General features: G+C 38.2%; 1 protein-coding gene across 1 annotated transcript in view; it reads left to right on the top strand.

The window, feature by feature from the left end:
• Nucleotides 1–23,409, top strand: part of LOC306769044 (dachshund homolog 2-like) — a gene marked incomplete at its 5' end in the record, with an annotated part of 113,864 nt that overhangs the window by 44,373 nt on the left and 46,082 nt on the right. Inside the window, one exon of the mRNA XM_079257544.1 lies at nt 17,012–17,127. Within this exon, the coding sequence (XP_079113670.1) occupies nt 17,012–17,127 (116 nt within the window). The remainder of the gene's footprint in view (nt 1–17,011; nt 17,128–23,409) is intronic.

Consider the following 23,409-nt stretch of genomic DNA (forward strand, 5'->3'; position numbering starts at 1 on the left):
CACTGCTTTGCTTGGAGGAGGATTGTTTGAAATGTTGCAAGAAGACACAGTGATCACTTCCTATCCCTGTGAAACCACAACCTTCCCTCTACCTTCAGTCTGAGCAGCTTCTTGTCTAAACTGATCCCAGATCTGATACCGACACCAAACACCACAGCTTAGAAAGGGACTCATTCTAAAGCAGCACATATAAAAGAGCCTATATAAATTTGACATTTATTGCATGACATTTATTACACAGTATAAACATAATCAGGAATTTTAATTTGGGTGTAAACATTTCAATGCAGTCAAAGAACTTAAGAAGAAAAAAAGCAATATGTAGTATAAACAAAATCGACTCAGTGAACTCTCTACCTAAGCACAAGAATGTTGCACCATTTTTTTCCCTTAAAGAACATGTAATGACAAACAATTATCAAGATATGAATATATATTCTGAGAGAGGAGATTTGAAATCCTCAGGGACAATAATTTGACCCATTTAGACTGATAATGGCGTCATTTTAAGTAGAAAGTGATTTGACCTGTAGTGGTGGTCTGTGTTCCTTTAAGTGAGGCCAAAGATGGACTGCAGAGACAGCGAAGAGAGACAGAAAGAAAGAAAGACAGGGGCAGAAATGAAGAGAGGCCGAGATAAAAAATGGCAGAGGCAGGAAGAGAGAGCAGATGCTCTGAAAGAACAATGGAGGAAGAGAGAGACATAAATGATGGCCGGTGAAAGAAAGAGAGAGAGAGAGAAGAGAGGAATATGAAGGGAGAGGGACAGATGAAAGATGACAGGCGTGGGAGGCAGCGGGCGAACAAGGTAGACAGACATGGGAAGATGGTGAGAGAGAGATAAAAGATGTGAGGTGGAGGAAAGAGCAACATAAGAGATGGAGTGAAAGAGGGGTGTGAAAGAGAGAGAGAGATGACAAGACGATGAAGAGGAGGAGGAGAGGTGAGCGTCCTTGCACTGTCAGAGGCGATCGATGGCACATCATTTACATTACACTGACTTAACTGCAGAGAGGGATAGAGATGGACGGAGGGAGTTGGAGAGAGGAGAGAAAGATTGATAGAGAGGAGGAGGGAGGAGAGGACAGGTGAAAGAAGAAGAAGAGGGGGAAGAAGAGAGAGGGATGAATTAGGGTGCGAATGAAGAGTCAGAGGGGGAGAAAATTAACCACAGTTGAGAAGAGATGGAGGGATGGTGGAAAACCAGGAAAGACATTTATCTGATGAAGGTTTGAGCAAATCTTTGTTCTTTTTCTTCTCCTTCTTTCCCTTTTCTACTATCTGAAGCTAAAAACTGACAATATAATTGTAACAAACAACGAAAAGTAAGAGGTCTTCAGCTTCAGGGATTATTGAAGATAATGGACTTAGATTCCACATAGTCTGACAAGCGAAGCCAATTCAAAGTGCTGTATAAGTGCATTGTCCATACAGACCAGCAGGGGGCGACTTCTATGCTCACAAAAAGAAGTGAATATTTATATCAGAATATGACTGAAGTTCTCATGTGATCTGTTCCTTCTTCAGTCCATTCATGCTATATCGGTAATCTATCTAAGATAGTCTGATATGAGGCTCTATCATTTACGCCACGGTTAGTTGTTTTACAACATACACATTGCAATTCAACAGCAAACATGAAGGGAGACGGTAGCAGACGCGTTTCAGAGCAGGGCAATTCACTAAAAGATGACCAGCAACCCAAACTGATGAGCTTGTTCCTAAAAGGGAAAATTTCTGTCGCATGAAAGCGGTTTGAATATAAAAAGACCAATGTGGAACCGACTACAGGCTAGCTCACAGTCCCGACAACAGACTCCGACACAACTACCAGTAACTCATTTTATCACCTGTGCAAGAATCAGGATAAAGAATACAGACTAAAGAATAGAACGAGCAAACGTTGCACAAAGCAGCGTCAAGTGGTGGCGAAAGCTCATAATAAACTCCAGCCGCAAACGAGGCAACAGGCCTGTACCCGTGAAATGTCATATGGCCATAGTTCCCACATCTGACAAACGACTGATGACTGACACAAAATTACACAAACAATTTTAGATTATTTATATTGTTATGGGGATGTAAAATGATCTATATCGGGATATTTTTGGTCATATCACCCAGCCTTAGACAAAGGCTGATGGACACTCCTGCTCTATGTTAAAGATGAATATAGAGCATTTTGTTCATTTCTTTGGCATCATTTACATGCTTAATTCAGTCTGTTTTCTGGGCCCATGCACATATGCTAGGAACAAAGTAGAAGAAAAAGATATATTTAATGGCGTGTTACTGCGCTTCCTCTTTTCTGTTTCTCAGAGTGTCCATTAGCGTGAGCTCATCCACCGTCATCATGTTTGTTTTTCACTAAAATAAACATCATAACATGAACTCTGCGCTACCCTCTGGTGGATGTTTTGCTCATCAACCATTCAAATGTAAATGACTCATTGAAGTAAAAACAAACTTATTTATGTGCATAAATGAGCCTCGAATGCATGTGTGGTCTGGATCCGTAACCCTAAACATAGCCCATAATGCTCTGCTTTCAAAGACAAAAATGGGAGTGGCTAAAATCATAATGTTTAAAAATGAAAGTTTACAAGCTGGTTAGTGTCACAGTGGCTACATCTGTCCATGGTCCCGTGTTTCTGGGCTGAAATTTTATGCGTAGACCCTTCTGTATCAAGCTGTCTGAAATCAAACCTGTCTCTCCTTACAAGTCCATCATAATCTGTTTTGGAGCAAATGAGGTGGAAAAGATGCAAACCCTGCCTTATAACTCATCTACAAGGTCTAATTTTATACTCAAGGGAAAAGCACTACCCTTTGAAACCTTTTTGATTTTTTTATGCTGATGGCATCTTAGCCATTCAGGACTCCTTGACTTTGCAAAAAGGGGACACTTTATGGTGGTTTCACACCACTAGGTATGGCATGGTACAATTCTGTACTGGCGGAAGGCATTTTGTTTTCCGCGACATGATGTAAGACCTTGATGGAAGTGCGATATTTATGAAAACAATAGTGGTGTCACATGCCGCTTCTGAAATATAATTTTTGACCAAAACAACGCAACAAATACTTGATTCTTGGTGAATGGTTTTTCACCTCAGTGAGGAATCAAGTGTCGCTTCAGAAACAAATTCCCATTTCTCCAAATTTTTGCAAAAAGATTATGTAACCTTAAAGCTTGCTTTATAATTTTACTTGCTTAACATAAAAAAATAATTTATTTAAAGTGTATTTACATATTCTCAGATCTACTATGGTGATAATTAATCACAGAATCAAGTCAGTCTGTACATCACTGTTTACTTCTGTTTTAAATGGAAAAAAAAGCAAAATTTTGACTGTAATGGCGAAAGGCTTTGTTGAATGTTTTTAATACATAAAAAATTAAACATTATTACAATGCAATACATTCTGAGGCTGAGTATTTTAACCGGTCATGATCTTTTTATAAATATTAAAGTAGTTTTATGGCCAGAAAAATGGCCTTCGGATGTTATCTTGTGCCTTTAACCTGGGAATGTATCTGTATTTTAAACTGTTGTCTAGTTTAGTGTTTTATGTGACTCTGACTCTGATGCCTTTTATCACATTGATAAAAACTTGATTTTCTTATTTCCTCAAGCTTTCATGGAGCTAATATATTATTGTAACGTGGACTAAACAAAACAGGACAATGATATATTTTTTTCTAAATCACATGGTGATTATTTGTCTTAATATCTATTTAAAAAGACACAAAAACAAAGATCCCTTTGAACCATTAAAAATCTCAATTTTTAACTTGGGAAAGGAGAACATTTGACTCCATCTCTATCAATATAACAGTCCCTTTATCTCCTCTTTAATCCTCCCTAATTCCCTCTGTTCCTCCCTCCCTCCCTTGCTCATACCATATGTGACATTCCTTCTCAATGTGGCGCATTGAAAACTTCCTGTTGTTATAGTTTGTTATGGAGCACTTCAAAGAGCCGGGGAAAGAGGAGGAGGAGGAGGCGGAGGAGGAGGAGGAGGAGGACAGGGAGAAAGGGGGAGAAAAGATGGAGTCTGTTATAGTTTTACCTCTTAAATGTTAACATATGAGAGCACCGTGTATGCCTGTATGTATTATCCTGCCTCTGTTTATGTGCGTGTGTGTGTGTGTGTGTGTGTGTGTGTGTGTGTGTGTGTGTTTTCCCACATGCCAAGGAAGTAAGGTAATGACGCTTAAAGCCATCACACACTCGCACACGCTCACGCAGACATGCAGACACACGTTAGCCCATCGACCTGTATAACTTGTCTCGTCAGCAGTTGTGTGTCGCGCCGTGAATGTGTGCGTGTGTGTGTGTGTATGCAGTGTTTAATATTTAATGGGTGCTGGTTAAAAATGCAGGAGTGTTTTTGTCTCTTGTCCCGTTGCACACCTGTTCCTCCTCAGAGAGAAGGAGAAAGGAACGGGGGGGGCAGATGGATGGAAAGATGGAGGAAGAAAGAGGATGTATGGACAGATGATAGCATGAGTGTAGAGGTGTGTAAATAGGAGGATGATGATGTGCAGTGCATGTAAGTTTTCAGTGTTGTACGTACTATTATAAAATGGACATGCAAAGACAAAACAAACTGATTTCTGGAGTTGTTTTTTTTTTTTTTTTTTTTTTTTTTTAAATTAAAAAATTAAAATTGAAATATCAAATTTCTGCCCTGCGATGGATGATGGAGCTGTCCAGGGTGTACCCTGCCTTCCGCCCAAAGACTGCTGGGATAGGCTCCAGCTTCCCCGTGACCCTTCATCGGACTTGCGGTTAGGATACTGAATGAATGAATATCGAACTTCTGCAGGTATTCTTTATTTATCCTTGTGATGGACTCGTGACCCGTCCAGTGTGAGCTCTGCTGCCTATCCACTGACACCTGGGTTAAATCCTAACCGATCTGCTGCCCTGTTCAGGTTGAGGAGGGTTTAGGAAAAGGCTGCAGAATTCACACGTAAACATTCACTTCTCATTCAATTCAATTTTCAAGTCAGCTTTATTAGTATATCGCCACTTCACAACAATGTTGTCACAGGGCACTTTACATACACATCATTTCAAGCCAATTCATGCATAGCCTACAATAGAAACCAACTGATTGCATTGAATTATGACTTCTATCCAATCCCCCATCCTGAGCATGCACGAGGCGACAGTGGGAAGGAAAACACTCCCCTTTAACAGGAAGAAAATCTCCAGCAGAACCCTCAGGGAGGGCAGCCATCTGCCTCGACTGGTTGGGGTGGAGATGACAGGAAAGACAGATCAACATGTACAGCTACACTTATTCCTTCACTGACATCTTGAGCTGGTGAATGAAGTCATGGCTCTGATAACTTTTCAAGCAGCAGGACAGACACCAACCGGTAAAGTTGCTCTATTAACGACATGCCTGATCTTGTTACTGGTTTTTGCAACAATTTTCAGTCATCGTGGAACTTAAAAATAGAGCATAGAGCAGGGGTGTCCAGCTCCGGTCCTTCAGGGCCATAATCCTGCAGCTTTTCCATGTGTCCCTGCTCCAACACACCTTACTCAAATTACTGAGCCACCTAGCAGAAGCTCATCGGATGGTGAATCCATTGAATGTATGTTGGAGAAAGGATACAGAAACAACCTGCAGGACAGCAGCACTCTAGGACTGACTTGGGACACTCCTGGCATAGAGGGTTAATGCCTCTTTGGAAATGGACTTTGATTTGCTCTGAAGTTTGTTCTTTTTAGGAAAAGCACTTAAAGGTCGACCAATTTGAAATGGAAAAGCCAGCCATGTTCCCGTCCTTCCAGAAATATTTTCTCTCAGCATAGCTCTTCAGTCTTCTGCATCCATCTTCCCCACAGGATGACGCCGCTCTCACCATGTTGGCCAACAGAGCTGGTATTAGAGATGTGGTACACAGTTCCTGTTTACTTCTCACATGTTGTTGGCAGCTCTGGTCAGATAGCTTTTCATTTCATCAGTCCAGACGATTTAATCACTTGTGGTCTGAGTTATTCAGGTGCTATCCAGCAGGATGTTTAGTTTTTTTTGTGAAGAATGACTTCTATCTAACCACTCTACCATAAAAAGCTGATTGATGAAGTGTTGAACTGATGATAGTCCCTTTCTAAGGTTTTGCCACCTCCGCAAAAAACACCCACTGGTTTCTCTGTTATCTGTCTCAATTCTTTGTTGTGGATTGCTCAGTTTGGTGATCAGATTTAGAAAGTCTGTTGTAGGTGCCAAATTTTTTGTATTTTTTGAAAAATGGAGATTTACTTGGGTTTCGGCAGTGTTGCAGAATCCTTTCACCCTTCTAAATGTCTTTGCTTTGACAAATCTTGTCTGAAAAAAATCCACACGGAATTTACAGACTGGTTTTCATATTGACAAATCGTATACAGACAGATGAAATTGAATTTTTGGCAGGTTTATGCTGTCCGGCTCAGCTGTGCTTTGAAGTTATAGACAATTCATGAGGAAAGATGCAGAACACACACACACACACACACACACACACACACACACACACACACACACACACACACAATCTTAATGTTTCCAGTGACGCGATATTGTGTCTTTGTACAAGGTTAAGGTCTTTATATTTAATACATCAACAAACACTGCAAATAATCTTTTTTTTTTAAATTTTACTTGTGGCATTCACAATTTGATTACATCATTGGAAAAAAACCTGAAAAAGTAAAAAAAAATTCTTACTGCACCTATGTTATAGAAGTATGTTTACATAGAATGCATGATTGGAAATTGCATGTTTAAATTTGTGATGTAAAAACTAAAGGGATAAATCACTAAAGTGATACAAAGATGGGAAATGGCATGATTTATGATTAAATGAATAAAAATGAATAAAAGGGGTGTAAACAATCAAAACATGAAAATACAGGTGGATAGAAATATGAACAGAAATTCAAATAGATATACAAAGGATGCATGATTGATGGATAAATGTGTTATTAAAAGATGAGTAGCTATATAGATAGCTGGTAGAGGTAAGAAAGAAAAAAAAAGCCAGAGATTTTCTAAGTGAAGAGATGGGAAAAAAAAGTACATGAACGGGAAGAATATATTGAGTTGCAATTTAACCAAATGTGAAAAAATAAGTGCAGGATGGAAGACAGGAAGTGGGAAGATGAATAGTAAGTAAGTAGTAATAGATAAATAGAGAGAAAGAAAAAGAAGGAGAAAGGTGCCACCAGTTAATCAATACACTTTTCCTGTTTGCCTCCATTCTATGTTTTAAGGTGATTTTTTTTCTCCTTTATTATTCTCGCTCTACTTCCCTTATCAATCAATACTTATTATTGCTTACCTCACCCTACCTCTGTCTCTCTGTCTTTCTTTATTTCCCACCTCTCTCTCTCCTTCTAAATGTTGAAACGAAAGACAGAAAAAGAGAGAGAAGGAAACACACACACACAATGAAGTCATTCATCTGTCCAATCAAAGAGGCGGAAGCCCAGAGGAAAGTAAACATCCATCTCTCTCTCCTCTCTCTTTCTTGTGAGTCCGTGAGTGTCCATGATTATGATGCCTCTCCGTATGAGTGTGTGTGTGGACGGACATATATCCCATTTCTCTGGTGTCTCTTTAAAAAGAATAGATTGTTCTTCTGCGACAAACAAAGAGTGAAGACACACATGGAGGGAGGATGTAAGGCGGTGACACAATTTATGATGGTTGAGAGATGTGGGGAGACAGAAAGCAGAGAGGTGTGTGTGAGTGAAATGAAGGAAGGCTACATGGAAAGAAGGAAATGTATAAAAGCCAACAAAACAGCAGTTCTGATAAAGAATAATAAGGTAATCAATAGGCAGTGGTGTGACATTATTTGAACTCAAGGTGAGGGATAGTGGAAATCGAGACAGGTGGTGAGAAGAAGACAAATGTGATGGATGCATGGATGCATTGAAAATAGAAGTAATATTAAATGCTAATGTTAGCTGCTGCTCAGGCTATCAATATATTTCCAAAGGCTCCTCAGCTTTTGGAAATGTTTTGTTTGAATGAAGATTTCTCAGGCTGTACATCCGGCAATTGTTGTGTTATTGTCAAAAGTTTTATTGTCAAAGATCCCTATATAAAATCATATTTGAATATTAGCTTCAGCTGTATAGGATTTGATTTTCAGGAATAATTTTAATTTGTTGCCGGCTTAAAAAAAACAAACTCAAGCTGAAGCATTGTAGTTAACAAAAAAAAAAAAAAATTACTTATAATTTTTGTATCTCTGTTTTCCTGTCTTCGAACTCCTGCTTTTTTTTTTTTTTTTTAATTTTTTAAAAAAAATTCATTTGTTAAAAATCCTGTTTGTCACATTTTACATGGTTTTTAATTGTATCTAAATCCCTGATCTTCTGAAGATCAAATGCTAATTATCTCTTTGCTCATTTCAGCTCTTCCACTAGCTGTATTTATACCGAAACTCTACTGCAGTTACATCCATGGTGTCACAGATGAATGAAAATGGTCAATCTGTGAAAGTTGTTGTGATCATTGTGGCTCAGTGAGCTGATGATACAGAGGATGATCACTGTCTGAGAGCACAGCTTGAATCAAACAGACCAAACAGGATTAGAAACAATATTGTTTGGTATGACAAATTAATGGAAAAAACAATAGTAAAACTTACAGATGTTTGTTGAAAAAACAATGTAATCTGGTGATGCTGCACTGAAAAAGAGTTTAATATGTGAGTTATGAGGAAAGAAAACACTGTGTATCTAAGAAGTTGCAAAATATTACCTGAACACTGTAAGTACTTTTCTGCAAAAATCTTCAAACATCGGCTTTAGCCTGAGAAACTTTTTAAATCTTTTCTTTTTAATAAATCACAACATTTTGTAACAACAGTGAATTGCAACTTAAAATGCAGCTTTTTGACTTGTTTAACAATAAATCAAAGCCACAGTCTTTTCTCTAAACTTAATCCTGCCTGAAGACCTGAAACCCATCACAATTTTCAAAGTCCTGCTTTCAAATAAAAGGAACCGCTAAACTTCAAAATAAAGCAAATTTGGTTCCACAGATTACTTAATACTTTAGACCTATTGGGATAAAACAGTAAAAAACACCGAAACATGACACAGCTGTGCTTTTAGGATATAAAGGAGTTTGAACAATGTGGAAATACAACATATAACAAAAGCATAGTTCTAATTATCACCACAGGGGGCAATGGAAAATGCAATGGAAATGCATATAATTAACCACTAATCATCAGAATTCTACTGTAAAACACCTATTTATTCACTGTCAGTTGATAATTAGTATAGCTAGAATAATTTTTTTAGCGTAAAAGTCAACAAAACACAGTTAAATAAGAATATAAGATATTAATTAGGAAACAACCCCTTATTATATGTCCATGTTTCTTAAAAAAGAAAAAAACAAACACGGAAGGAAAAATTCATCTCGAGAAACCGAACCAGCACAGAGAAGAAAGTTAATCTCAAGATGGTGAAACAGAAAACCAACAAATGAAGAAGAGGAGGAGAAATGACAGAAGAAGAAAGAAAACAAGGGGTAAACAGATCAGTCCCTGATGGAGAGATGAAAGAAGGGAGTGGAAGATGAAAGATTTTAGCTAAACAGGGTTGACCCCTCACTCTGACCAACGTATTGACCGCATCAGGCTTTGATAAACTACGCTGTGTGTGTGTTTGGTGTGTGTGACCTCTGCACGTTCTGAGTTAAATCAATCTGTCAAACGCGTTAGTGAGTCTGTGCTTATTCACCGCCATGCCTGTTTGTGCATGTGTGTGCGTACGTGTGCACGTTACTGACCCTGACCGGCCATCAGAGCCAATGACGGAGTATTGATCAAGGCTCCGTCACCATAGAGACGGCCATTTGGAAAGATGGGCAAGGGGACGTGTGTCAAAGTGGGAAGACTTACTTCAAGGTGGCTCGTCAGATGGTGTGTGTGTGTGTGTGTGTGTGTGTGTGTGTGTGTGTGTGTGTGTGTGTGTGTGTGTGTGTGTGTGAGAAATGTCAGCTCTGTGTTTTTTTCATTCATGGCATGTTTTGAATATTTCGGCCAATTTAAAAGGTCATAAAAGCACATTAAAATATCTGCAGCAACCATTTCAAAGTGTCAGCACTACATTTTATTTAACATCCCAACATTTTTACCTCCCAGATGATGAAACAGAAACACTGTTAAAACAACAGCAGACAGTCTCTTGTGTTTCTACATCCTCTTCAGATTTCACTCAGGGTATCTGCAGAGGTCTTTGCATGATTAGCATGTCTTCTCTCTCTCTCTCTCTTTTACACACACACACACACACACACACACACACACACACACACACACACACACACACACACACACACACACTCACTCACTTTTAAGTTAAGGCCATCGAATACAGCGTAGCCACACCTGAGAAATAATCCGTAAAATTTGGTAACAGAACAACACAGCTAAGAAGGTTTGACTGCTAGAGGATTAGCTTAGCTTTGATTAGCTACTTTTTGCTTTTGGTTCCAGTCCTTATAGTTTATTTGATGACATTTATAGTCCTCAGACATGTGCATAGAAGCACCAAATGTGGTTAAGTTGAAGTTAAAGCCATTTTTCCCTTTAGTGAGCCATGCCATTTCTGCAGGTATCAGCACTGAACTGAATCTTTTTCTTGTTGAACCATTTGTGCGATTTAATCTCAGAATGAGCCCCGGTTAATTGGACCAATGTATGCATGCTAATTCTGATGTTTTTTATAACACATCCATAAGGGACTTTTCATCTTTGTTCCACTGTCTTTTTACTGCAGCTTGCTTTGCTCCTGTTCCTGTGTACTCTTGGGTAGAATAAAACAGGCTAACATAAAACAATGACATATTTACCTTTGAAAGTTTTCTGTTTATTTCTCCCCTCCATAAAGCAAACTGATGCAAGTGTTAAGAGACCTGTGTGTCATTTACATTTGAACTATTACCAGTTAAGTTTCTTCATATGTACTCCAGTGTTTTGTATTGTTTAAAAATGAATAGTAATAATAATACATTTGATTTATAAGGGGCTTTTTATGACCCATGGAGGTAATGCAATCTTTATTGGATAATTTACTGTCTGTGTGTGGTGGGCTTCAGTTGAAAAAAAATCATTATGATTCTCACCGCATCCTACTTTTGTTAGGATGGGCAAACATTTCCGAGGCTAGTTTTGGTTTTGACCCAACCTTATAAAACGTTACTTAAGATACCCAATAACATAAAAAAACCAAAAAACAAACAAAAAAAACAACAACAATAATTTAAGACAATTAAAATCAGGTAAAAAAAAAAAAGATGGATTTTAATCAGATTTCTTTACAAAGACTGGTCAGATTAATCATGGATAACTTTGAGAGAGATTTCCAGAGTTGGGGGAAACAACCGAAAAAAGGGCTAGTATCAAGAGGAGTGGAGACTGGAGGGTGGTGTATGACAATGAAAAATGTACATTATTGAGGACTTTGATTATTGATAATCTTGCCAGGAAGGCTTATAAAAAAAAAACCCCATATTGGATACCTAAGTAATATTTATACAATAAAATAGGCCACATGTTAAAGTGGAAATGCATATTCATATGTCCAGCTGTACTGTGTTCATGAATCTGTAGTTAATTACGCTAGCTGATCTGCCAAATGTTCTTTTGGTTCAAGTTTTTTTCCCATACAAAACAATTCAAGCGAGAAATTTATTACAAATGGAACGTCTAGTCTGGCCAAATTTCAGCCCCAATTTGATGTAATTTACTAAGCAGCCATGTGGGTTAACACACCTGAACATCACAAATGGTGAACTATAACAGTCTGATTGAACCAGACAAAACAGAACAGGTTGAAAAATACCAAAATAAGCCAAAACCTTGTTCTTGACTCCATTGAACACACTCGTCTTTGCTTTCTAAACAAATAATGCCACAGAGGAACTAAAATCTGATTGGCTTTCTAAATGTATTTAGAAAAATGTCTGCAACTCTTTTATCTTAGTGTGAATGTGGGTATGTGCACAGGCCAGGGGTCAAAGGTCGCTAGCTTACTTGTGCTGCTCTGACTTTGTATGAGTGTTTCAGCAAGGAAATGTGAACGAGTGGAGGATAAAACTGTTTAAAGTTTGAATGCGGTCAAGGTTAAGGGTTAACAAATGAATGTAGGTCAATGGACTGCCTGTGAAGTGTGTATAGATGTGTGTAGCCAGACGTTTTCATGCCGTGCACAACTGTGGGTACATATCTGTAACATGTTGAGTATGTTAGCCTCCTGTTTTTTAGGTGAGCACTTCTATGTGAATTGTGTGTGTGTGTGTGACCTGTTCTTTGTTCCTGTGCTCGGTGCTGTAAGGAGAGTGGACCATTGACGAGGATTAATGCCCAACATATGGCAACCCTACGGGACACACACACACCTTCGCGCACACACCTTTACACACACACACACACACACGCACGCACACTGCAGTCATTACTCTGAACAAAGAACTGTAAGGCTAATGAGGAGGCGATATTATGTGTCCTTTGCACACACACGCACACGCGGCATGGATTCTGTGGATACACATCTTAATGTTGCTTACACATGGATGGATGCAGATGAACACACACACACCTGGTACTGTAACATGTATCTATTGTGTGGCAGGAGCAGTTGAGAGGTAGCAGGAGGTTGTTGATGGAAAAGCTTTAAGGGTTGAATGCTAACACCTGTGTGTGTGTGTGTGTGTGTGTGTGTGTGTGTGTGTGTGTGTGTAATTTAGCCCATACAAAACATTGGTGATAGTGTGTTTATTGGAAAGATGTGTGCATGTTGGTGTGTTTCAGTGTGATTGAGAGAGGGGGGGGAGGTGAAGTAGAGTTCAGAAGAAAAGTGAAGCTTCGTGTTTTCATTTCCTCATGCTTCTTTGCATTTCTCTCTGTCTTTGTGTGTACATCTTTTTCTTTTTTCTCACGTACAGATCACACCCAAAAACATTTGCAGTCGTTTTCTCTTCACATCTTTTAGCACTCCCCACCCTCCCAGACTCCCCCACTCCCAGTGGGACTGGACCGATTTACTCAACTTGTTCCTGAAAAGCTGACATCCTTTCTGTTATAGTACTGTAGTAACTGACTTTACCGTAAGCCCCGCCCTCTTTAGTAACTGTTGCTATGCATAACAAGCTTTCCTTCTCAAACTTTATGTTAGCGGTTAGCATTAGCTGAGTTGCAATTTTAAAAAGCTTTTAAACTGTACTTCAAGGAGATCACCTTGAAGTCTTGAATAAAAAGCAAGATTAATATGAAAATTTGGTTCAACTTTCAATTCAACTTTATTTGTATAGCGCCACTTCACAACAATGTTGTCACAGGGCACTTTACATACACGAATCAACATACCGGTACACATCATTTCAAGCCAGTTCATTTATATCCTATAATAGAAACCAACTGATTGCATTGAGTCATGACTTCGATCCAGTCCCCCATCCTGAGCATGCACGAGGCGACAGTGAGAAGGAAAAAACTCCCCTTTAACATGAAGAAAACCTCCGGCTCAGGGAGGGCAGCCATCTGCCTCGACTGGTTGGTTGAGAAAAAAGTTATTAATTCAACACTCACAAAAGATATCTAACTGAAGTTTTTAACCTTTATGGTTATAGTTAATTACTATCCTGTTGACAGTCTAAAAAAGCATAATTTAAGCTAGCTTTTGAGGGTTTAAGTGCTATATAGCTAGCGGATACTAGGTCCCTTAGGTTGATTTTCTGCTAGGCTGCTGGAGACTAAATAACTTTGGTCACTCTGTTCCTTTGTTTATTGATTACTTTGTTTTGAGCGAACAAATCGGATCAGGATTTCGAGTGATTTTTTTTTGGAATAGTTATTTTCTTACCTGGTTGTGATGCTAGCCTATTTAGTGGTTAAGACCATACAGGTGGCTCTCATGCTAGCTAACTGAGTTTGTCTTTGGTTGGATATGTAGAGGTTACATTACGTTATACTTATTTATACAATCATTCCAGGTCTAATACTGCTCCCCTAAAACTTATTAATGTTTCATATTGTTGTTGATGTCTTGAGCTATTTTGAAATTTGTTAATTATCTGCTGTGTAAAGCACTTTGTATCTTTGTTTAACAAATGATATATCAATAAAGTTTTATTATTCTTATTATATTATTTTATTGTTTTGGTCAGACATTTAAAATATTTTAATGTTGGGGACAACAAATCCGTAAAGTCTGTAAGTTACCTTTAGTTCAAGCCTGCTTTAACCGAACTCACTCAAGCTGTGTTTCCATTACGCCTAGAATTGCACAAAACCTAAATATCACAAGAATTTATTTTTGTTCTCTTGAAGTGGTTTTTGTCAGATATTTTGATATAGAAAACCCAAAAGCGTAATAGAAACACACTTTTCACATTTACATGTCCCTAAACGGGACATAAATGGTCATGTGACCATTACATTTTTGACATTTTTTAAGGGAAGGGAAGTGAAACAGTGAAATGCAGAGTTTTACATTAAAATTAAAGGGAAAATGAAGTAGAAACATAAAAAAAAACAGTAAATCTATATCTAAAAAAGTAGATCACATGGATTCGCAATATTTACGATACATTTATGTAATTTTTTAGAACATCTGATGTAACTAAATCTATTATTGAAAGTTAGATAATTAAAAAAAGACCCCCCCCAATTTAGCTTTTTTTTTTTTTTTGGCCTATTTTTGACATTTATATTGCATTCAATTTAGCTAAACCTAAATATTGGGTTCTTCTGTCTATATTTTTCAGTTTAAAACCTTTATTTAGCTCACTGCATATACATTTTAAGTTTTCTTTATTCATTTCTGCTCTCATGCAGTGACACTGTGGTGTTTGTCATATACAGGTTTTATTTTTTCTCTCTCTAGGTGTAAATGACTTTGGACGGCCATCTGTTACTTAGCCACCCTGCAGAGAGTTGGCCTGCATGCGCACCTCCTGAGTGTGTGTGTGGGTGTGTGTACCTTCCTTTATGTTAAATTGCATGTGTGCAGTTACTGTATTCTTGTGTTTGAGTGTGGTTATTTATGCCTGCGTGCACATGCATAATAGAGTAGGTTATGTGTGTGTGTGTGTGTGTGTGTGTGTGTGTGTGTGTGTGTGTGTGTGTGTGTGTGTGTGTGTGTGTGTGTGTGTGTGTGAGAGAGAGAGAGAGAGAAATTGGGGGAGGCGGGGGGTGGGGATCTTGATTGTGTTGAGTGTATATTCAGCTTCTCTTGTACATGTAGAACATGTAATCCATCCGTTTGTGTATGTGAGAAAGGTGCTTCTTAATACAGGTGTTGACATGTTTCCCATCATCTGCCTGATTCTCTTAGTGAGTATTTGAAATAATATTGGAGAATATTTGAAGATGTTTTGGAAAAAACTGCATAAAACTCTGTTTGACACATTAGTACTTTAAATATTTAAATAAACTTTTCATCTTGCAGCTTTATTTTACCTTTTTGTAGTAGGAGAACAGATTGTGGACTATCCTTATGATGAATGTCACAAAATCTCAGGCGATAAATACTGTATCATCATGCACTCTTTAAATAGTAGCGTTTTTTCTTATGAGCTTGCTCACTTGTTATTATTATACTTTTTACAGTAGAGCTACCAGGTGATCAGTCAACTGCAGAGTACTCTAGATAAAAATACATTTTACAACCCTGTGACATCTAAAAATCATGGAAATCATGGAATCATTTATTACGCTAAGTAAAGTTACATTTTATATATTAACTAAATATTAGTCCAGATAATTTAATGGAACTGGACTATTTAAAGGTTTTTACCTAATTTTTCTGTTTTATAACTGTAGAATAAAGTGTTACCGTACCAGAAACGACTTACGGACAACAAACGCAAAATCTTTGACTAGTTTGACTGGTGACTTATCATATTTGATGCACTTGGTGTAAATAATAGTGTTGCAGGCGTAATAAAATACAAATTATTTGTAAAGGTAACTGTGAGCACTATTTTGTCCCTCCCAGGTTGTTAAAATGCTCCCTTTATTGGTAATTGTTCCCCCGGGTTTCAGACTTACTGTAAAAGAGCTGCTGATCAAGCTCTATAGTAAAACTGAGATGTGTTAGGGTGTGATTTCTGTTGGTTGTAGTACTTAAAGATGAGAAAAATATGCTTGTGGAGTGACTCCTTTGAGACACTGTGCAGCAACACCCAATTAGATGCCACCTAAAGTGTTTTTTTTTTCCTCATTTTTTGGGCGGGGTGGGGTGGGGGGCTTTTCCAGTCCATCAACCAATGAAACCTACTTGGAAGCTGCTGTTTACTCTCAGTTTGTGATTTCATTACGTCTGAGTGATCCACTGTGCCTGCTGGAGCATCCAGCTGTTAGCGTCTGACTGCTGAGGTGACACTCGGCCAACAGAGTGCCTCACAAGTTTTTCCTTTTAGAACCCAAGAGACCCAAGAAACTGTAAAACAAGCCTGAAGTGTTAAAAAAACAAGAAGAGGAAATGTTTCTTAAACTGTGAATGTGATTGAGGATATAGTAGGAAATCAAAAATAACAAATTGACAGTCCAATATGTTGTTTTATATGGTGCTAAAATGTGATAAAACATAAGTTGACATGTTGAAAGAGTTTATATTGAGTTACTTTTCTATATAAAAGAAATATTTTTAGATTTGTTTTTAGTTGCATGAAGTAACTTTGACATCTTAGAGGACATGCTGAGTAAGTACCTAAATTTAATATGATAAATAAAAGAACAAACAATATATATTTTTTAAATTAATGTAATTTAATTAATTAAAATGTATTCTTTCAAACCTAAGTGAAAACGATAATTGAAATGCTTTGAAGTCACTGTATTATCACCCTTTTCTTGCTGATGTATTTGTTGTGAGATCGATATGAGGCGATATCGTGCCCTCATTTCTCTGCCTAGCTGTGAAAATCAGATTCAGAGTTGGGGTGATTCATCTCCATTTCTGTGCCTCTTCCCCTCCAGCTCTCGTCCAGGCCGACCTCCCAAACGTTGCTCTGGTGCAGGGATCCAGGAAAGCCCCAGGCTGCTGCACCCGGGACTCCCCGGCCTTCTGTCCCCCAACCTGCTGTCCCACACCGGTGAGACGTGCAAAATGATTGCTTCATTTTCATTCTGTTTATTTCTTTAATCTTCCTTTGAGATTGAGATCATGATTTATTTCACAAGCAGAGTTTATGGTCCTGATCTGCTTGTCTGTTACAGCGCCACCTAGTGGCAGGAGAAGTTTTGATGGTAGACACTTTAATAGAGGTGAAATTGTTATAGAGCTGAGAAATTTCTTATGTAGGAGGTGAATGGAGGCTAATTTGACAACAAATCCCTGATATTTCTTTAAATTTGCTTTGAAGTTTTGTGTCTAGATGCGACTTAACCATGCAACTAAAATGTATACATTTGCAGGTGAAATTTTGTTTGCTTTCAGTTTGTTCAGCACCAGTTCACAGCTGAGTCATCTCAAGGCACTTTTACAGACAGTCCATTTCTATACAATTTATTATAGTCCATTAAATAATCCACATTAGTCATAAATGTGATTGTATAAAACCCTTCAATGGGCTTGTGACCAGTCCAGCTTTTACCTTGCTTGTCACCCAGTAGCTGCTGAGTTCCTGACACAAAACAAAAAATAAATGGATGGATGGATGGCATTCACATCAGCTTGTCCATAAAAATAATTGCATCGCTAAGAAAACCACTGGTTTGCATCACATCTAATCATTGATTCAATACCTCATCCTAAGCATGCACTTAGCAGTGGGCGACAATGGAGGGAAAATACTCACTTTTAATAGGCAGTAAAAAACTGATTAATATGCTCACTATTATGTCTGTTTGTTGTGATTTGTAGATCTGTTTGGTTTTCTCACTCTCCACTGCACAGTAGGACTGTGACAATATGCTTTTGTCCCGTTTCAATTCCGTTTTTTTGGGTGCCAATTTGATTTTAATTGCAATTTTCACACTTCTTCCATATTGCTTATTTTTGTCGATTAAAAACAAAAAAAATGTACAAAACTTTTATTGGCTTGTCTATTCTTGATTTCAATTAGGAAAAAACAACACATCAACTAGACCTGCTGTAATGCCTAAGAAGACAAGAAAAAGATCAATAAAAACAATAAAAAATGACCAAAAATTTATAATGAATTATTTTTATTTATTTGAAAAAAATGTTTGTTTTTTTAAACAAAAAAAAAATCTATTTTAAAATTGTTAAGCAAAAAATCCCGATATTCAATTTTTAATTCTATTTTCCCACCCCGACTGCACAGTATGTCAAAAACTATTGTTATAACTATCTGTTGTTGTGTAAATAAAGAACAAACTAACTAGATCCATCATAACTGGTTAGGGATAGAAAAGGTTCATGCGCACCATGACTTTAAAACATGTTACAAACTCAGCAGAAACAGAAAACTTTGTTTTTGTTCTTGTTCTTGGCAAAAATCTGAACAAAATTTTGGGCTGGCTACTACAAACTTCCGGAGAAACGTTGTCTGCAGTGGAACAAGGTTTGGGTTGCGCCTTTTATATACCACATTTAATTTTTATTCTTTTATTTTTTTTAGACATTCATAATTCCTTACCATTTAAACCAGCTGTTTTTTAAGACTTCCAACCTTGTTAAATCGTGTTAATTCATCAGTTAAGTGGAAATGTCAACTGTATGCTTCACACATTTCCTCATTAACCATGCAAACATAGAATTTCTGAATAATCAGACGGTGTTTCTCACCGATTTTAAAGAATAAACATTTGTCCCAACAAAGTGATGCCTCCATGAGAACAAGCCTAAAGCCAGGGAAAACTGCTGAAAAAGAAAAAGAGAAACATAAGAAAATGTCACTAAGGTCAAATATCTGTACATGGAGGAAAAAAAGTAAAGGGAAAAAATGGAGGGAAAAGCCTAGAGCACTGTGGGCTAAGCTAAAAGGATAGCTAAAACTACTTCCAACTTCAAGTTTTACTAAAACGATAAGTTTTAAGTTTAATTTTAATGCTAGTTAGAGTCTGCTTTCTGACTCCAGTCGGTGCTAATTCCAACAAACCAGTCCAAAGTATCATCCCATTTTATACTAAATTCATATGAGTCCAAGAAAGTCTGCAGTCAATCAATAGTAGTATGTTTTGTAGCTAAAAGCAAGTCAAAACTTTAAACACGTGTTACAGTTCATTTTAAGATTTTCTACCGACATTGTAATTTCTTCATGTGTGGAGAGCACAGACACTGAAACTGTGTAAAAAATAATGACCAGATCACCTGTGATCAAATACCTGAAAGTTTAAGGAGATCAGTGAGAAGCAGAGAAGAGATAAATGCACCAAGAAGCACATTAAGCTGTCAGCCACAGTAATGCGGTGATTTTATTACTGCTGCTGGAAATCCTGCGCTGAAAACTGCAGGAATTAACACCAGAGTTAGTCAGGCGACTTCTGCCCATGGCTGTTAGCGACCATGATTAATGTCTGCTTTTGTGTTGACTGACTGCCAGTTTGGGACTGGTTACAGCAGCTGGAGGAGAAAAACCACAACACTTTTCATAGATAATGTAGCTGTTTGTCTCGTTTTCCAGTGGAGATGATCAATAAGGACGATCGGATTCTGGGTTGAACTATTTGTCAGGAGTAATTTCCTTGCTTGTGATATGAGTGTATGCATCAGTATCTGTCATAAAGTGAGATTTTGTATTAAATATGGATTTTTAGTCATTTACATAATTATTTCAAGTGTTACTTTAGATTTTAATTGGAGTTCTTTAATTAACCCTTTCATGCATGAATTAATAAATAAACAATGCAACATTTTTATAAAAACAGTATTTTACATCTATAGACATATGCAATAATACGTTTTTGTTTATTGGTGATATTATGAATTTATCTGTATTTATGATTTACTTTAATGTATTCTGTAAAATATTAATAGTAAAAAATAATTATAATTATATTATGTAAATCTTCTACAAAATACAGCTGTATCATTTTCTTTTCCTATTTATCGCAAAGGCAAACTTCCATAATTACATTATGTTCAATTATATAATATATTTATACCTTTTCCAATGAGTAGAAATGTATTGGATGACTCGCTAACATCCACTGAAGTGGTTTATTTACAAAAATAGGATCTTCATTCATGAATTTGCAAGAAAAAAGCTTGTAAATAGACAGCCACTATAGGGTCACTATGGATGAAAAGGTCAAGTTCAACACAAAACAGCTTTTATGTGACTATGGTATCAATCATAACTGTTATATCACAATTACAAGTGTTTATAATTTGATTTTTATATTGGGATTCTGGTGATGGTAAACTGGTGACCCTCATGGGCCAGTCTGGCTGGACGACTATTTTAGTTTTTTCTTCCTTAAACTATCTTCTTTTGAGCCGCCGAAGAGCTTTATGAGCAGTGTCTGTTTTAATTACATTGCCCTGAGTTTTGCCTCTCAGGTTAAATGAGCTGGTTTTTAGATTGTTTGAAGTTATTGAACTGATCAAGTTTCTTATTTTTTTTATTGGAAACAATCTGTGAAAGCTTTTTATTTAGTTTTATCCTGCTAGTTCTCTCTTTTTCTTGTTTTCTTGGGTCAACTCCTTTTCCTTTTTCTCTCATGATTTTCCTTCATCACTTCTTACTCTGCATCTTTTCATCCACCAGGCTTCTGTTCCAAATTCTGTTTTCCTTGATCCCTCTCTCCGTTCATGTCTGCTTCCATCACCTGTTTTCCTTTATCATTTCACTGCTGTTTCCTTTCACTCCTCCTTTCCCCTCGCTCCATCTTTTCTCCTGGCAGCCATCTTTCCTTGTGGTCCTGACTCTTCTCTTTTTCTGCATACACTTCTCCTTCTGTTTTACACCCTTTTCTTTTTGATCAATAGAGTTTTTTTTCTCCTGTTGCCACAAAGAAGTGAAAATGGAGGGAAAATGACAGGAGGGGAAAATGGAGAGAAGAAAGGAAGGATTTCGCCAGAGGAGATAATGAAACCTAAAAACGAATGCCAAAGTAGTCAGCGAAAGATGGTGGGAGGGGGACAAGAGGAAAAATGAGGTGGACCAAGGAAGGCAGAGCAAGTCTGCCAATGATAGAGGGATGAGGAATGGACGAATGAACAAGTGGATGGTAGGAACAAGGAAAAATGTAAAGGGAAGAAAACAAAGATGAGAAAAAGAGAGGGTGAAGGAGTGCAGATTGCATGATGGTGTGATGAATGACACGTCTCTTGGGTCCCACTCTTCCATCTGTCCATTCCTCCCTCCTCCTTCACTCCTCATGTCCCTACTCTCTTCCCTTTCTTCCCTCTCAACTCGTCTCCTCTCCTCCTGCTTGTAGATATTCATTCCTTTCCGTCCTGTAACTTCTTTTTTCTTTCTCAGCTTATCTTCCTCTCTTTTCTCCTCCCTCCCTCTACCCTTTCTTTACCTGTTTTCTTCTTGACTTTCTCTCCTTTATTTTCTTTCTTCTGTCTCTCATGTCTATTTCTTTCATTCTTCACTCTTTCAGTACCTTTCTCATCTCTTTCTGCTCAGTTTTTCTTAACCAATATTTTTCTCTCCTTTACCACTTTATTTTTTATCACCACTCCACTCCCCCCTTTTTGCTCCCTTATTTGTCCCCTTCCATTGTCTCTTAATCCCTTTTATATCTCCTTATTCCTCCTGTCTTGCCATCCATTTCTTCTTCATCCCTCCTTTTCTCTTTTATTTGTCCTTTACTTCTCTTTACCCCCTTTTCCACTCTTTTCACACCAATTCTTTCCCTTTTTTTGTCTTTCGTTTTTTTTACCCCCTCGCCTCCTTAACCGTCTCCTTCTAGCCTCATTTCCTTCGTGCCACCCCACCTTTATTCCTTACTTCCCTCATTCTGTCTCATTACCTCACCTGAGTCTGCTCCTTTCCGTCCTGTCCTTTTTTATGCCTCCTTCTTTCCTTTCAGTATGAACCCCTCAAAACTTCCGGTCTTCTTCCCTTCTCCCTTTCTCGTCCGAATCCGCATCCTTCCTTCCCTCATGTTCATCATCTCTCCTCCATCTTCTCACCTCTCTAATCTTTGCCTCCGTCATCTTGCCAGCTTTTTTCCTCTCTCTCCATCCTTCCCTCCCTCCTTCCATCCCCTTGACAGTGACTGTTGGCCTCCTTCTCCCTCCCTTCCTCTCCAGGATAAATAAAACATGCTTGTGTTTAGTGACATATGGACACAGCTCACTGTGGCATACTAATGACACACACACATACCTGATATGTGTGTGCGTGTTTGTTGAACATTAGTGGAACCCAGAGAAAACATTTGCTCACTTATGATCGCTCATTAGCTCACACACACACCACATATATAACACAGACACACACACTTGGCAGTCGTCGGATGTCGCATTCCGCCTCAGTCACACACACACGCAGAGTTGGTCGTCTTAGTGGCCCCGCGTCCATGGAGACGCCACGTTGCCGGGGGAGACGGGCTGTTGTTTACGACCTTGCGGGCGCCACGGCGATGGGGGGCATCGGCCAATCACAGATGGACATTTATCACACTGTTAGAAAATACAGAGAGAGGAGGTGGAGAGAGTTTTTTGTTTGGCGGGGGGTTTATGAAGATACATGGGAGAAAGTTGAGATGAAGATGGGAAAACAAGCAAAAAGATTGAAGCAAAAGGGGATGGTGATGTAAAAAACAAAGGTGTAATGACAAAATGGGTGAAGAAAACAAGGATGGAAGGTTTAATAAGACAAATGAAGCCGACAAATGAGCGAGTCCTGTCGAGAAAAAAACGACCAACAGAAACTGAAGAACAAAAACAGAAGAAAGTGCTTAAACTGCATCAAGAGAGTGATATCAGTTTAATTGGCCTCATCTTCCTTGACAAAGATGCTGTGATGATAAGCGTGGGAGTGTGTTTGTGTGTGTGTGTGTGTGGTAACCTATGCAGGGTGCTGCGGCACTCATTTGACTTGTTAATTCACTTCAAAAACAGCTCAATGGTTCGCCTTGTCTTCTAACACACACTCGCTTTACATAAACACACACACATGGCTACAGCGACACGCTTAAACTGCATAAACCCACATTTTGAAGTGATAAACATAAACACATCTGGCGCATGAGCATGCACACACTGTTTAGAAACACACTCTGTATGGATTACAGATGAAGTGCTTTCAATCTTGTTCTGAAAAGAATACACCCATCTAAAGGACTCTCATGTGCACCTGCAGACATGGAGAGGAGACGGAGATGAGGAGAGGGAGGAAGGCTGAAGAGGCCTAAAGTGACATTAAGTCTTTTTCATGTTTCTCCTCCTTCTGCATCACTTTCCTCAGCAATACACTGAACACGAAATGGACATTTAGAGGCCAGCGCCC

The sequence above is a fragment of the Telmatherina bonti genome, assembly GCF_933228915.1.
Source record: "Telmatherina bonti genome assembly, chromosome: 18".
Taxonomy (NCBI): Eukaryota; Metazoa; Chordata; class Actinopteri; order Atheriniformes; family Telmatherinidae; genus Telmatherina; species Telmatherina bonti.